Source organism: Ahaetulla prasina, chromosome 2, assembly GCF_028640845.1.
Source record: "Ahaetulla prasina isolate Xishuangbanna chromosome 2, ASM2864084v1, whole genome shotgun sequence".
In the NCBI taxonomy this organism is placed as follows: domain Eukaryota; kingdom Metazoa; phylum Chordata; class Lepidosauria; order Squamata; family Colubridae; genus Ahaetulla; species Ahaetulla prasina.
In genome coordinates, this window is record NC_080540.1 from 29,425,868 (window position 1) to 29,440,604 (window position 14,737).

At 46.7% G+C, this 14,737-nt stretch overlaps 2 protein-coding genes across 2 annotated transcripts in view; both read left to right on the forward strand.

Annotated features, from left to right (window-relative positions):
• The window catches only part of LOC131189854 (H-2 class I histocompatibility antigen, Q9 alpha chain-like), a 105,436-nt gene that overhangs the window by 49,827 nt on the left and 40,872 nt on the right, over positions 1–14,737 (forward strand). The gene's annotated exons all lie outside the window — the stretch shown is intronic.
• LOC131189845 (major histocompatibility complex class I-related gene protein-like) overlaps positions 1,113–14,737 on the forward strand; it is a 24,413-nt gene continuing 10,788 nt past the window's right edge. Inside the window, exons 1-4 of the mRNA XM_058166365.1 lie at positions 1,113–1,217; positions 6,337–6,612; positions 7,951–8,226; positions 10,411–10,692. Of these exons, the coding sequence (XP_058022348.1) occupies positions 1,142–1,217; positions 6,337–6,612; positions 7,951–8,226; positions 10,411–10,692 (910 nt within the window). The 5' untranslated portion in view covers positions 1,113–1,141. The remainder of the gene's footprint in view (positions 1,218–6,336; positions 6,613–7,950; positions 8,227–10,410; positions 10,693–14,737) is intronic.

The following is a 14,737-nucleotide window of genomic DNA, read 5'->3' on the forward strand; positions in this document are numbered from 1 at the left end:
AATAGCTGTAGGGAATCAAGTGTCGGCTGAATAAAACTATCCAGCGAGGTGCTTCAATGGGCTGGCTACAGAGGTGCTTGGATGCAGGCAGGCTTCGGCCAGCAGCCGCCTGGCGCTCCGATCGGGTGGGCAGAGGCGGCTGCTGGCGGCCTGCCTGCATCAGCGTCTCTCTAGCCAGCGATTAAAACGCCTCACTGGCCACGTGGCCAGTGAGGCGCTTTAATCACTGGCTAGAGAGACATTTGGATGGAGGCCTGCTTCGGTCGGTGGCCTCACTGCGCACCGGATCCAAGCATCACGCGGCCGCGGACAGACACCGGTAAGTAATGGTGGGGAGGGGAGGGGCAAGGGGCGGGGCGAACCGGCAATTTAACAAACGGTTCGGCCGAACCGCCTAGAACCGGCAGAATCCCACCACTGGATCAGAGGAAGGGTCATATGTGGAGATAGGACCCAGGTGTGGATGAAATGGACGTGAGAGTGAGGAATATGAATTCTGATAAAAACATTTACTTCGATCTTCATTTCTTTGCCTTACAACAAACAGATAAGAGTTTTGCTCTTTCCTGTCTTCTCTCACTGCAGAAGGAGGCGGGGGGGGGGTGTCGTGGGGAGTGGGGGAGGTGCTGCCTCAGACAAAACTGTTTGTTCTTTTATTCTGCTCTGCAATAGGAAGTGGGGGGGGGGCGAGGCTGCACATTCCTAGAAAGACAGAGGTTAGCAACTCTTAGAAAACCACTAGCCAGGATATTAGACCCAAGAATAGCTCGCTTATAAGAAAACCCCCAAAAACCACATAGCTGGCAAGGAAGCCTGTGACCTGGGTGAACAACAGGTGACGCGATTTTAGCTATTTGCATAAGAAGCGTAGGACTTTCAGGGGGTTGTAAACCAGGGGTGGGTTCTACTTACCTTTACTATCGGTTCGCATCGTGCACGCGCCCATCACTTTGATGACGTTCAGGTCAAATACTTGTCCAGTCCATTTCTGAACTAGAAGTCCAGGAAGGAAGCTATTCCATGGACTAATCCATGGACTAATCCAGCCTGCTCTTGAATTACTCTGTTGATCAACGGGTGTGCTTTTTTCTTTGGCTGCAACTTCCGGAATGTGTGCCACAGGTTGAGGATCGCAGGCGGGATGGCTCTGCGCTCTGCAGCTCTGTCCCTCTTGCTCCTGGTGTTGGTGGCGGTGGCCCTCCAGGAGAGCTGCTGCGGTGAGTCCCTTTGTGTGCGTCGGGGATTCCGTCCCCTTGTTCTGCTAGTGGGAAATCTGTTTCCCCCCCCCCCCCGAAAAGATTATTTTGAAAACAAGGAACCTTGATTCGGTCCTCTTTCTAGTCCGCTCCCCTCCCCCCTCTGGATGCTTTCAGAACAAGCCTTAAAGGCTGATGGGACTCTGCTGCCCCCCACTTCCAGCACAGCCCCTCTGGGAACAGGACAAGGGTGGTTCCTCCAGATGCCAGTCAAGTCTATCTGGGAGACCCCAAGCGCAGTTCTTTCCCTCTTTCAAAAGGGAGGTTGCTGGAAAGCAGCGTTTGCAGGGGATCGGGTCAATTCAGGAACTTCCTGGCTGTCTTCGCCCAACCCCTCCACCTTAGGTCGGCTCTCCTGCCTTTTGTGGGGTGGAGGGGCTTTGTGGTGGTGGTGGTGTTGTTTTTGACCTTCTGGTGCTGGGACGACCTGTATTTGCAGGCTTGGAGGTTGGTGCAATGGAGCGATTGGGTTACGTTTGCAGTGTGAATGCTGCAGGTTCGGAGTCTAGAGAGAAACGAGCCTTGGAATACAAGTCTTCCTAAAGATCCATCTTTCTTCCCAGAGCAAAATTTTTTATTTTCCATAATAATTCCCACAATTTGACCAGTGTACAATACAATCACTTATCCAACAATCGATCCTATACTCAAATTATGCTCAATCAGGGCTGCTCGGCCGCCACTCCCTCCCTTAATCCTTTCTACCCTTCTCATCCTTCTTCAACTTTCCCCACCATCCTTCTCCTCGCTTTCCTACTTCCCCTCCTCTTTCCCACTTCTCACTACCATCCTTTCTAACCCTCTATCTTCTCCTCCTATCCTTTCTTCTCCCTCCCTTCTATCCTACCTACCTACCTACTTTCTTCCTTGTTTACTCCTCTTTCCTTCCCCTTTCCCTTCGGGAGTGGTTACCGAGCAGTCCCGACTCTACACCATTCCAACTTGTTTAATTCTACCATTAGTCCTGTACTTCCTGGTTGGCTCCGTTGGCAATGGAGGTGATCGGTTTGATCACCAACCTCTGGATCGTGTTGGACCGCTAAGATAGCGACAATCAGTTGTCCAGTGGTTCGAAATTCCCCCTCTTCGGGCGAAGAAGAGGAGGTGAGCGAAAGAAGCAGAGGTAGAGCTTCCCTAGAACTCCTGGAAGACACCAGGGGGCTCGAAGGGTTAAGCCCCCTCAGAACTTCAAAGCGCTCCAGATCTGAGGCTTTTTTCCTGCTTCAGCAGACCTAATTGCCACGACCAACTGCCGGGACCAATTTTAACTTAAAGAAGAAAATACCGGACTGAACAGAAATAGGAGAGCTCTAATTATAAAAGCAAGTAATTAATCAATTCCAAGATCCATCTTTCTTGATTTCCAGTTTCTTCTCCAGTCTCACTCCTAGAAAGGATGTAACTGTGAAAAACGGTCATGTCACTTTTTTCAGAGCAGGTGTAATTTTGAATGGTCACCAAATGAACTGTTGTAACAAGGATTGCCTGTATTTAAAATGTATTATTTATTCCTTAGTAATCAGGAAGAATGGGACGCGGTGGCTTACTGGGTAAGACGCTGGTCAGCAACATTTTAAAAGTTGGCAGGCTGTTACTGATTAAATAGGCTGGGTTGGAGATACAGGAAGAGAAGCACCTCTGGATGGTGACCAGAATCAGAATAGAATAGAGCTATAATAAAATAAAATAAAACATTTTTGTCCCTTTTATAGGCTGCCCCAATAAGCCATGACTCTGAGTGGAATTGGGCAGAACTGTACACTTTTTTCTTCAGTTTGAGTGTTTGCATTTTATTATTTAAAGTAAAATAGTTCATATAGCCTTTTTAAAGTACATGCTTTCATTTCTTTGGCCAGTTCAAAAATAGCATAAAATCGTATTTTGTGCTTCCAGAACTTCAGCATGAAAATAGAATATGGATGGTCTCACAAATGGCAGAAATAGAATAATGGAATAACAGAGTTGGAAGGGACCGTGGAGGTCTTCTAGTCCAGCCCCCTGCTCAAACAGGAGACTGTATACCATTTCAGACAAGTGACTGTCAAGTCTCTTCTTAAAAACCTCCAATGGTGAAGCACCCACCACTTCTGAGGGCAAACTCTTCCACTGGTTAATTGTCCTCACAGTTACATGCTTTCATTTCTCCTTAATTCCAGGTTGCTTCTCTCTTTGATTAGTTTCCATCCATTGCTTCTTTTATTGGGTCTTGGTCCTTTGGAAAATAAATGGACCCCCTCTTCTTTGTGTCAGCCCCTCAGATACTCGAATACTGCTATCACGTAGTCCTTCTTTTCTCTAGACTGGCCAAACCCAAATCCAGCAACCGTTCTTCATATGTTTTAGTCTCCAGGCCTTTAATCACCTTAGTTGCTCTTCTTTACACTTTTTCCAAAGTCTCAACATCTCTTTTGTAATGTGGTGACTAAAACTGGATGCAGTATTCCAGGTGTGGCCTTACTAAGGTACTTTCACGTGATTTATATAACCAAGGACTGTATTAGCTTCTTTGGCTGCTGCCAAACAATGCCATAAAATGAACTATTTATTCGGACATCGATGGTCCTGAAAGAAGTGGGTTTTGGATCACCGAGAGTGTGATCTCCACTCCTTCTCTTAGAGAAAGGATCTGATCCCTTTGGATTCTGAAAACTCCCCAGAGCAGGAAGTGGATCTGGAGCTCCCTCTCCTCAAAAGCTCTGAGAAGCCCCTGGGATTGTGAGGAGGAGCAGGAAGAAGGAGGCCCAGGCCTTTGCCTTGGACTGGGAAGGACTGGGAGACACTCCCAGAGGGAAGGGCAGTCGGACTTTGGCCTTTACTTTTCTCGGCTGGGCGGGTCCTGCCTTTTTCTGTGCAAACTCGGGTTAGTGTCCAAATAAGTCCTGTGAATAATCTCGAAAATCTTTGGTGTCCTGGAATAATTTCTGATCTGAAGAGTTTTCAGAATGGACTGGTGTTTTTTTTTCCAACATACCATATTTTCCTTCAATTAACTTACAGTTTTCCTGTTCATTGGGCCCCTCTGGAGTCTTTTCTGTCTTTGCATTTTGACATTTAGATCTAAACAGCGATTTTATGTGGGGGTTTTTTTGGGGGGGGATTTGTAGCTGTTCGTAGAAGTGGACATTGTTTATGTCTAATGAACTCAGCCCATCTTCTGAGGAAGGACTGAAAACACTTTGATGCTCCCAGATCAGAGTTTGCATGAATAGAATAGAATAGAATTTTTATTGGCCAAGTGTGATTGGACACACAAGGAATTTGTCCTAGTGCATATGCTCTCAATGTACATAAAAATGATAGAAATAGAAATAACTTTGAGGGTCCTTGGTGCTTGTCTTATGCACAGTCACTCACGCCCTCGTGACGTCTCGTCTGGATTACTGCAATGCTCTCTACATGGGGCTCCCCTTGAGGGGCATCCGGAGGCTTCAGTTAGTCCAGAACGCGGCTGCGCGGGTGATAGAGGGAGCCCCTCGTGGCTCCCGCGTGACACCTATCCTGCGCAGACTGCACTGGCTACCTGTGGCCTTCCGGGTGCGCTTCAAGGTTCTGGTGAACGTCTTCAAAGCGCTCCATGGCATAGGGCCGGGCTATTTACGGGACCGCCTACTGCTACCGAATACCTCCCACCGACCCGTGCGCTCTCACAGAGAGGGACTCCTCAGGGTGCCGTCGGCGCGACAGTGTCGTCTGGCGACGCCCAGGGGAAGGGCCTTCTCTGTGGGGGCTCCCGCCCTCTGGAACGAACTCCCCCCGGGACTCCGTCAACTTCCGGACCTCCGAACCTTTCGTCGCGAGCTTAAAACGCATTTATTCATCTGCGCAGGACTGGGTTAGTTTTTTAAATTTATGGGTTTTAATTGGGGGTTTTAAATGGGGTTTTAAATTGTATCTAAATTTTTAGGCCGTTATTGAATCAGTTTTTTATATAGTTTTTAATTTGTATTCTATGTATTGTGTTTTTTATTGGCTGTGAACCGCCCTGAGTCCTTCGGGAGAAGGGCGGTATACAAATATAATAAATAAAATAAATAAATAAATAGAGCAGTGCTTCTCAAATAGTGAGGCTCCGTAAAGGGGGGCGCGTTTGACCTTGGCAAACACTGTCATAACAAGCTAAGCCCCGTGTTTATGTCTCTGTATTGGATACGCGGGGGGCGCGAAAAATGTTTTCTTCTTCCTAGGGGGGGCATGACAGAAAATAATTGAGAAGCACTGTCTTAGAGGCATTTCATTACCCAAATTGGGTAACATCATCAATGCTAGTCTAGCACTAGCATTGGTTAATGAAATGTCTCCAAAAAAACAACCAAGCTGAGAAAGCACCATTTTAACCTGGAGTATAAATATTCTCTGTTATTAGGAATAACATTCCATGTTTGTCTCCGGGATACTCTACACACAGAGCTTAGGGAGAGAATACTACCATATGTCCCCGAAAATAAGACACGATCTTATATTAATTTTTGCTCCAAAAGATGCTTACTTTCTAATTGGGTCTTATTTTCAGGGAAATACAGTACCAAATGTGTCCGTCTGGCTGACAATTTTAACTGGGGCTTCTTTTGGTGGGGGTAGGACTTATATTATGAGCATCCTGGGGAAAAAATCATGCTAGGACTTATTTTCCGGTTGGGTGTTATTTTCGGGAAAAGAGGGTAGTCTTGACCCTTACGCCCACGATTGAGCCCAAAATTTCTCTTTGCTAATTTTTTTTAAAAAATTTTATTTGCATTTATATCCCGCCCTTCTCCGAAGACTCAGGGCAGCTTACACTATGTTAGCAATAGTCTTCATTCTATTTGTATATTTATATACAAAGTCAACTTATTGCCCCCAACAATCTGGGTCCTCATTTTACCTACCTTATAAAGGATGGAAGGCTGAGTCAACCTTGGGCCTGGTGGGACTAGAACCTGCAGTAATTGCAGGCAGCTGCTGTTAATAACAGACTGCATTAGCAGTCTGAGCCACAGAGGCCCCTCTGAGTGAGATATTTGTTAAGCGAGTTTTGCCCCATTTTTCGACCTTTTGTGCCTCTGTTGTTAACTGAATCCCTGCCCCTCTCGGTCCCTTCCAGGCGCCTCCTCGCATTCCATGAAGTATTTCTTCAGCTCCATCTCGGACCCAAATCCGGGGCAGCCCCAGCATGTGGCCGTGGGGTTTGTGGACGGTCAGATCTTTGTCCACTACGACAGCAACAGTCGGAGGATGAAGCCTCGAGTCTCCTGGATGGAGCAAGTGGGGAAGGAGGATCCCAACTATTGGGAGAGAAACACCCAGATGGCACGTGACACTGAGGAGGCGTCCAGAGGAGACCTGAAGACGCTGAGGGTTCGCTACAATCAGAGCAACAGTGAGTGATAGTGTCGTGTCCCACTCCTCCTCTGACGGCCGGGTCAGGGAAGTCTGTATCAAGCGTGGCCACAAAGCCTCTGCAGCTTTGCCAAAGTTCTGTCAGAGTTCTCAGGGCAGGCAGGAGTCCAAGATGTGACTTCAGCAATCCAAATTAGACTTTGCCTGACTCAAAGAATGCCAGAAAGCAGATCCTTTATATAGGCCATGGGGTGTGGCTCCATGACTCAGCACTTATCCAGGCCTGCCCCTCCCTTCCTTTTGCTGACGTCACCTCTCCATTCTCCGGAAGCGTGGATCCCTCCACCCTCCAGCTGCCGGCAATTCCAGCTCGTGACTGGCTTTATATTCCTCATGTTCACATGCTGTGGGGGAGGGGTTTATTTGCTCAGTTTGTCCGGGCATGGTGTCAGGACTGGGGGCTGGAGGCATGCCAGGCCATTCGTCTTGCTTGGTCTGTCCGGGCATGGTGCCAGGACTGGGGGCTGGAGGCATGCTCGTCTTCATTATCCCTCTCTGGCTGAGATAACAGGAGATGAGAGGGGCCCGGCTGCGGAGAGGGGGGCGAGCGAGGCACAACAGATAGGTTGGGTGGCTCCTCCTTCCCCATATTCCTCCCCCCCTCCTGCAGGAAAGTAGAGTCCCACCCAGGGGGAAGCCTTTTAAAAAAAAATGTTTAATCTTTTCAAATTGAATTTAACATTGTCTTATAACATATAAGACAATGTTCATTTGTCATCTATATATGAAAATTGATATTGATGTAAAATGAGGTCAGGGACAGACCAAACAGACAGAACTGAGGAAGCTTCTTGGATAAGTAGCGAAACGTCTTCAAAGAAAAAACAAACCGACTCCAGTTGCCTTTTGAAAAAAAGCACCTTTGGGACCTGGACGACTCAGAATCTCCACAGATGTTTGAACCAGACCAAACTTTCCTCGGCCCCATGAAACTCGGTGGGGCCTCCCCCCCTCCCCGCAATGTTTTCCTAACAGAGGAGCAGAAGAAAGAAAGATGGAGGAGGCTCCCTCCCTCCATTTCTTCTCTGCCTCCATCTTGTCTTGGTCCTCCTTAGGGAAAGGGGAATTTGCTGGTGGCCCATTTCCTGGCTCCCGATCCCTATGCCCACATCAGGCAGGAGCTCTGTCCCGGGGGAAGATGCAGGATCCCAGGCCACCTGTAGAAAGTGGGGAAATGGGACAATTTGGAGGGGCGGAATTTCCTGTGGAGGAAATCCGGGTGTCATTGCCTTCCTCCAATCTCAAAGTCCACTACAGGGAGGTGTGTCTCTATCTCTCTTGAGGACTCCCCAAACCATCCCCCTGTCTCTTATTTCAGGCCTTCACACATGGCAGAGGATGTATGGCTGTGAGCTCCGGGCTGATGGGAGCAGGGCTGGATTTGAACAATACGGCTACGATGGGAGGACCTTCATCAGCTTCGACAAGGAGACCCTCACCTGGGTGGCTCCCGACCTCCAAGCCCAGATCTCCAAGAGGAAATGGGAGGCTCTTCCGGTATTTAATCAGAGAGGGAAGGCCTACCTGGAGGAAGTCTGCATCAAGTGGCTACAGAAGCACCTGTCCTATGGGAAGGAGACGCTCCTGAGGACAGGTGAGAATCTGGATCCAGGCTGGACCTCCTCCTTCTTTATGGGTGGATTTCTTGGACACATTCAACCCCTTTGGGTCCCTGGTCTGTAGACTGGCTTCCCTAGGAAGGAATCCACCCCATCTCCTTCCAGCACCTCTCCAAGACACGGGAAGCCCTGTTTGGTTCCTCTTGCCAGGCAGCCATTCAATGGACCAGGAAATACAGACTCTGCCTGGTGGGTATCTGTGGATCAGGCAGCAAAATCACTTGGTGGTGTCCTGTTCACAGCCCAGAATGAGGCAACAGGGCCACTTGGGGTTCTTCAGTGAATCCACCATTAGCCCAAACAGAGGCTAGTGTAACACAGTTTTAATTGCCTCCCAGCAACTCTCCTTCCCTCCACATCCCACAGGGGGCTCTTTCCCTTCTTTGCGTCTCATGGTACAATTCCCACCCCCACCACAAGGTGGCATCTACGATCAATAAGACACTATCAGTGCCCCCACTTCAATAAAAAAGAACAAGATGGAGGGGACACACACACACACACCAGCATTCTGTGGATCGTTCTCTTAAACCTCAGATAGCTTCCTTAACTCTGACTTTAATGACTCCCCTGGAAAACAACCCCCTCCCCACCTTCAGGATCACCCCCTCACCCCATAGGTCTTCCCGATCACATTGTAATATGGCTCCCATTTTTTTTCCTGGGAGTTTCTTATTATTTTCCACTGACGAGCTATCCCTCCTTCACTGTCCCCTTCTCCTCTGGGCTCCTGGATCCGTCAAGGATACGTTTGGTAAAATAAGGATCCATGAGGGAATTCCTCCCCCTCCCAACAACGGCCAATAACTCAGGAGTGAAATTCAAATTTTTTACCTACCAGTTCTGTGGGCATGGCTTGGTGGCCGTGGCAGGGGAAGGATCCTGCAAAATCCCAATTTCCACCCCACTCCTGGGGAAGGATACTGCAAAATCTCCATTCCCACCCCACTCTGGGGCCAGCCAGACGTGGTATTTGCCAGTTCTCGGAACTACTCAAAATTTCCGCTGTCAGAACCTGCTGGATTTCATACCTGCAATAACTCCTCCCTGCTCTGACGCCCTCTCTTCCATTGGCATCATCTCTTTCTGCCCCGATTTGAAAGTCAGAATCTCTTTTTTGAAATTATTCAGTCAGACTCTTAAAACCCCTGAGCTGTTTGCTTTGATTCTGGCTCTCTTTCTCTTAAAATTATAGGATAATTGGAAAGAGGCCTGGAACTGCCTCAGATTGAGGGGAGCAGAAGGGGAGAAAACTCTGTGTTGTTGTCTTGAAAGTGTAGAAAGTTAGCACCCACCGCTCTCCTAGAAGAATGAAATATTTTGGGAAATATTATAAAAGGCAGAATATTCTCTCTAAAGGAGAAACATGCTCTTGGAAAGCAGCCCCCACCTTTCTTAATAGCCCCAGCAGGACTGGGCCAGCCTATCTACAAGACAAAAGGCCTTCAGCTCCAGGATGATGGGATTATCCTTCAGGGCAAAGCCATTCAGCCACAATAGGAACTGCATTGCATCAGCCCAAGTTTCGATCAAGCTTGACTCAGAAAACTTAGAAAAATTAGCTATAACCACTGCATAGTCCCATGGAAGTCTGACAGCAACCAATAGAATCCATGCCCTTGCCACAGGAATAGGAAGCTCAAGGGCAAGGGTATAAATAACACTTATTCTCCATTCCATGTGTTCAGTTGCCCAGAACTCAAACCCATGTGGTATTGTTCATCAATAAACCATCTTTCCAATCAGCCTCCATATTTCCGGTGTCTTTCTCCCCACTTGGAACTGAATCCAGATGGATATTTCTTCCAACAAAAGGGAACTTAAGAGACAATCTCCACTATCCCTCCCTTGAAGGGAGCAGCCCAAGATCAGTCAGAGTTCAAAGCAGCCAGAGAGGAATTTCCTTGGACCCTCCATTTGCTGCGGGAGGTTTTTCAGACTGAGTCCCTGGGAAGGACTCAAAACCAGGAGTTCTTATGGTTGAGCGTTTTCCAGATTTAGAGCATTTCTTGAAACTCTTGGAGCTGCTGCAGGTGTGGAGTGGCCAATTCCTACCTTAAAATTAAGTCGTGGGAGACTTTTCTGGCCCTTCAAATTTCCCATCTCCCTTCCAGCTCGGGAGGGACTCAGAGTTAATTCTTATGATGCCATTTCTGCAGAGCCTCCAATGGTGACGTTGAGCAGCAGGACGGAGGTGGAGGATGGGATGGAAACACACATCTGCCGGGTCCACGGCTTCTACCCCAGGGAGATCGATGCCTCCTGGAGGAGGGACGGGGAGGTCTGGCTGGAGGACACCTTCTACGGGTCCGTGGCCCCCAATGCGGATGGGACCTACCACTACTGGCTCAGCGTCCGGATTGATCCCAATGAGAGAGACCGCTATCGGTGCCACGTGGAACATGATGGCCTGCAGGAGCCTCTGGAGGTGGACCTGAAAGGTGAGAAGTTGCAGGGAGGGAAAGGCTGGGCTGTTTCTCTGGCTGGAGGATTGTGGGAGAGTGTCAGCCATCCCAACAAGGACATTCAGTGAAGAAAGACTCTTAAACTTTTGTATAGGATATGTCCAGATGTGAGTATACCTGAGCTTTAATCCACTAATTTTTCCTATGTTTGAAGTTAGTGGACCTGCAGGGACCAGTCCATAGAATTGGCTTCAGGTGATTTAAGGAAAGCAACAGAATCCCATCCCAAGAGTTGGCCGATCCTGATGAAATACCTTCAGATCCTATCTCAGACTCTCTTCCTCCCCTGCTCCTTGCCTCCAGCAGGAAAGCAGCAATTACGCTGAGCGCCAGAAACAGTTGGATTTTGTTTTAAAATTCCTAAAGTACAAAGATCAGGAGTCTGTAGTTTCTTTTTTTTTCAGTGCCAACTTCCACTAAAATGGATGATTATTGTTGATGATGATTATTGATGATTATTTATAGTTTATTTTATTTTATTATTTTATTATATTTTATTTTACTTTATTATTTTATTTATTTATTTATTTATTTATTTTATTTTTATTTTATTAAATAAAAATAAGCCGTGGTGGCGCAGAGGTTAGAGTGCAGTACTGCAGGCTACTTCTGCTGATCACCGGCTGCCAGCAGTTTGGCAGATCGAATCTCACCAGGCTCAAGGTTGGCTCAGCCTTCCATCCTTCGGAGGACGGTAAAATGAGGAGCCAGACTGTTGGGGAGTAAGAGGATGATTCTGTAAACCGCTTAGAGAGGGTTGTAAAGCACTATGAAGCGGTATATAAGTAAGTGCTATTGCTATTGTTGTTATTTTTTTTAAAAATTATTATTAATTTTATTTTATTTCATTATTTTTATTTTATCTGTTTATTATTTTATTTTTTATTTCTTTTAAATTTTATTGTTAGTTTTGTTTTATTATTTTATTTTTATTTTATTTATTATTTCATTATTCCTGCCTTTATTATTTTTTTTTCCAAATAACTCAAGGCAGCAAAAATGTACTTCCTCCTCCTATTTTCCCCACAACAACCCTGCGAGGTAGGATCGGGCTGAGAGAGAGAGAGAGAGACCCGAGGTCACCCAGCAGGCTTTTGTGGCTAAGGCGGGATTTGAACTGACATGATCAATCTCGACTGGAAAACCCATTTCCAAAAGAAGGAGGCTATTGGAAGATTTTCAGTGCCAATCACACATAGATTTTTCTGGCTGAACTGTGACTCTCTAATCAAATAAAAATTCTGAGTTAAGAAAAACACGATGATGTACAAAACTGCCTAATTCCACCCAGAGTCATGACACTTTGAGGCAGCCTATTAAAAAAAAGGACAAATTGTTTTTCTGGTTTCATGAAGATTAATTATATTGTTACATTGTTGAAGTTTTAATTTCTGTAAACTGCTGGAAATCACAAGATTACAAACTTCTGCTTTTGAGCTGAGCAGCTAAAGAGGAACGTCAGCTGCCTTCAGAAGCTGGACTCTTACGAGGGGAAGCAAAATGTCTTCATGCTACCTTTAGAGACAGACATGAAGATGAACCCTTAAGACTTTTAATTTAGGAAATTCCCAGGCCTTCGGCTGATTTACGTCTCTTCCCCTAATTGGTATGGTGTCATGTCCCACTCCACTCCAATGCACGAGCCAGGGAAGTCTGTGGCAAACTTGGCAACGAAGCCTTTGCAGCTTGCCAAGTTCCTTCGAGGTTTATCAGGGCAGGCAGGAGTCCAAGTTGTGACTTCAGCGATAGAGTCCGATATCAGCAAACTAGCTAAGACTTTGCTTGACTCAAGGTTGGAATGCCAAAAGCAGGTCCTTTATATAGGCTGTGGGGTGTGGCTCCATGACTCAGCATTTATCCAGGCCTGCCTCACCCCTCCTTCTGCTGGCGTCGCCTCTCAGATCTCCAGAAGCGAGGGTCCTCCTAACCTGAATTGTCTTCAGCTGGATCTGCTGTCACTAATTCCAGCACCTGGCTGGCTTCCTGCTCACACACTGTAGAAGTGAAGTTTATCGGGCTTGTATGTTCACTCCTGAAATCCTCTCCGGGCATGGGGCCAGGGCTGGGGGCTGGAGGCATGACAGGCCATTCATCTTCATTATCAGACTCGGAGTCTGATAAAAGGCCCGGTTGGAGACAGGAAGGGCCCGGCTGAGGAGAGGAGGGAGGACGAGTCACAACAGATGGAGAGTTTGGGGTTTCTTTTGGGGTTTGGGGTTCCCCTTCAATGTTCTGCTCTTTCTCCCAATTCAGAACCAACCAATTCAAAATCCAACCTGGGGCTCATCATCGGCTGGGTTGTGGCTGCTCTTGTGTGTCTGATTGTTGGGATCCTGGTATTCTTCAGTAAGTATCTTTTTTTTGAAGGGGTGATGGAAGGAAGATGGGGAGATTCCCCCCAAATCTCTCCCTTTGGGGAGCTTCTTCTGGGCTTCCTTCTGTCCTCTTTTCCCAGCCCTTTTGGGGAGCATCTGAGATCTCAGCCTCTTGCTGGGACTCCAGTCTCCATTCAGCTGAGTCTGAGATTCAGGCAGGCCTGTCTTCTCCTGAGTTGAGAAGAGGCATCCCAGTTCTGTCCCTTTCAAAGGTTTTGACCAAAGAGCAGCGGAGAAGGATTTCCATGAAAAATCTTTCTCCCCTTCCAATTGCTTCTTCTGCTTCCCCCAATTCCTCATTTCAGACATTAATACAATTGAGCGTGTCCAGAAATATTTTACAAGAAGAGTTCTCCACTCCTCTGATTACAACCAAATACCTTATGCCACCAGATTTGAAATCCTGGGCTTAGAAAATTTAGAACTCCGCCACCTTCGACATGACCTAATTTTAACTCATAGATTCATCTATTACAATGTCCTTCCTGTCAAAGACTACTTCAGCTTCAATTGCAACAATACACGAACACACAACAGATTTAAGCTTAATGTTAACCGCTCCAATCTTGATTGCAGAAAATATGACTTCAGTAACAGAGTTGTTAATACTTGGAATACACTACCTGACTCTGGGGTCTCTTCCCAAAATCCCCAAAGCTTCAACCAAAAACTGTCTACTATTGACCTCACCCCATTCCTAAGAGGTCTGTAAGGGGCGTGCATAAGAGCACCAGCGTGCCTACCGTTCCTGTCCTAATGTTCCCTTTCATTATATCCAATTAATATAGTTATTACATACTTATGCTTATATATATGTTTATATATCGTATAGTTATTTCATGCTTATGCTTATATATAATGTTGTGACAAATAAATAAATAAAATAAAAATAAATAAATAAATTCCCCTCCATCCATCACAGAGGCAGCAGGTCTCTCTTGGGGCCAATCAGGAGATACATTTGTATTTTGAAGATCTTTCTGTCTTTATAAATGGGACAAAGTGTCTCCTGGGGTTCTTCCTCCTGGTCAGGGAGAGACTGGATGATCTCTGGTGATTCTTTTCAGCTTTCACTGATTTTTGTCTTTGCAGAGAGATGTCAAGATGACTACAATGCAGTACCAAGTGAGTGATTTGTCCTCTTTACATGTAATCTCCAATTTAGAGCAGGGATCAGAGGCATCCATCACTTGAGGTGTGTGTGTGTGTGTGAGAGAGAGAGAGTTTAAACACAAAAGAATCTCATGAAGCTGCAGAGTTGTGTATCTTCTTCTTCCTCCTAAAAATTAGGTTGGGAACATGGTCCCAAGTTTCATTAAAGGCAGGTTATTCTTGGAAGAGGAGACCCCAAGGAGGAACTTCTGGTATGAGAAACCCTCAAGAAGGTGAGAGGACCCAGCTGGGTGGAAGATCCCTCTGGTTCAGGGGTCTCCAACCTTGGCAACTTGAAGACTCGTGGACTTCAACTCCCAGCATCCCTCAGCCAGCAAAGCTGGCTGAGGAATGCTGGGAGTTAAGCCAATCTTCAAGTGCCAGGTGAAACAACCATAACATGATCAGGACGTTCTGTAAACGTAGTAATCAAAAGGAGGTATGAGAAAAGGGACTTGATGGATGTCAGCTGGATCTCCTCTTGGTCTCCCATC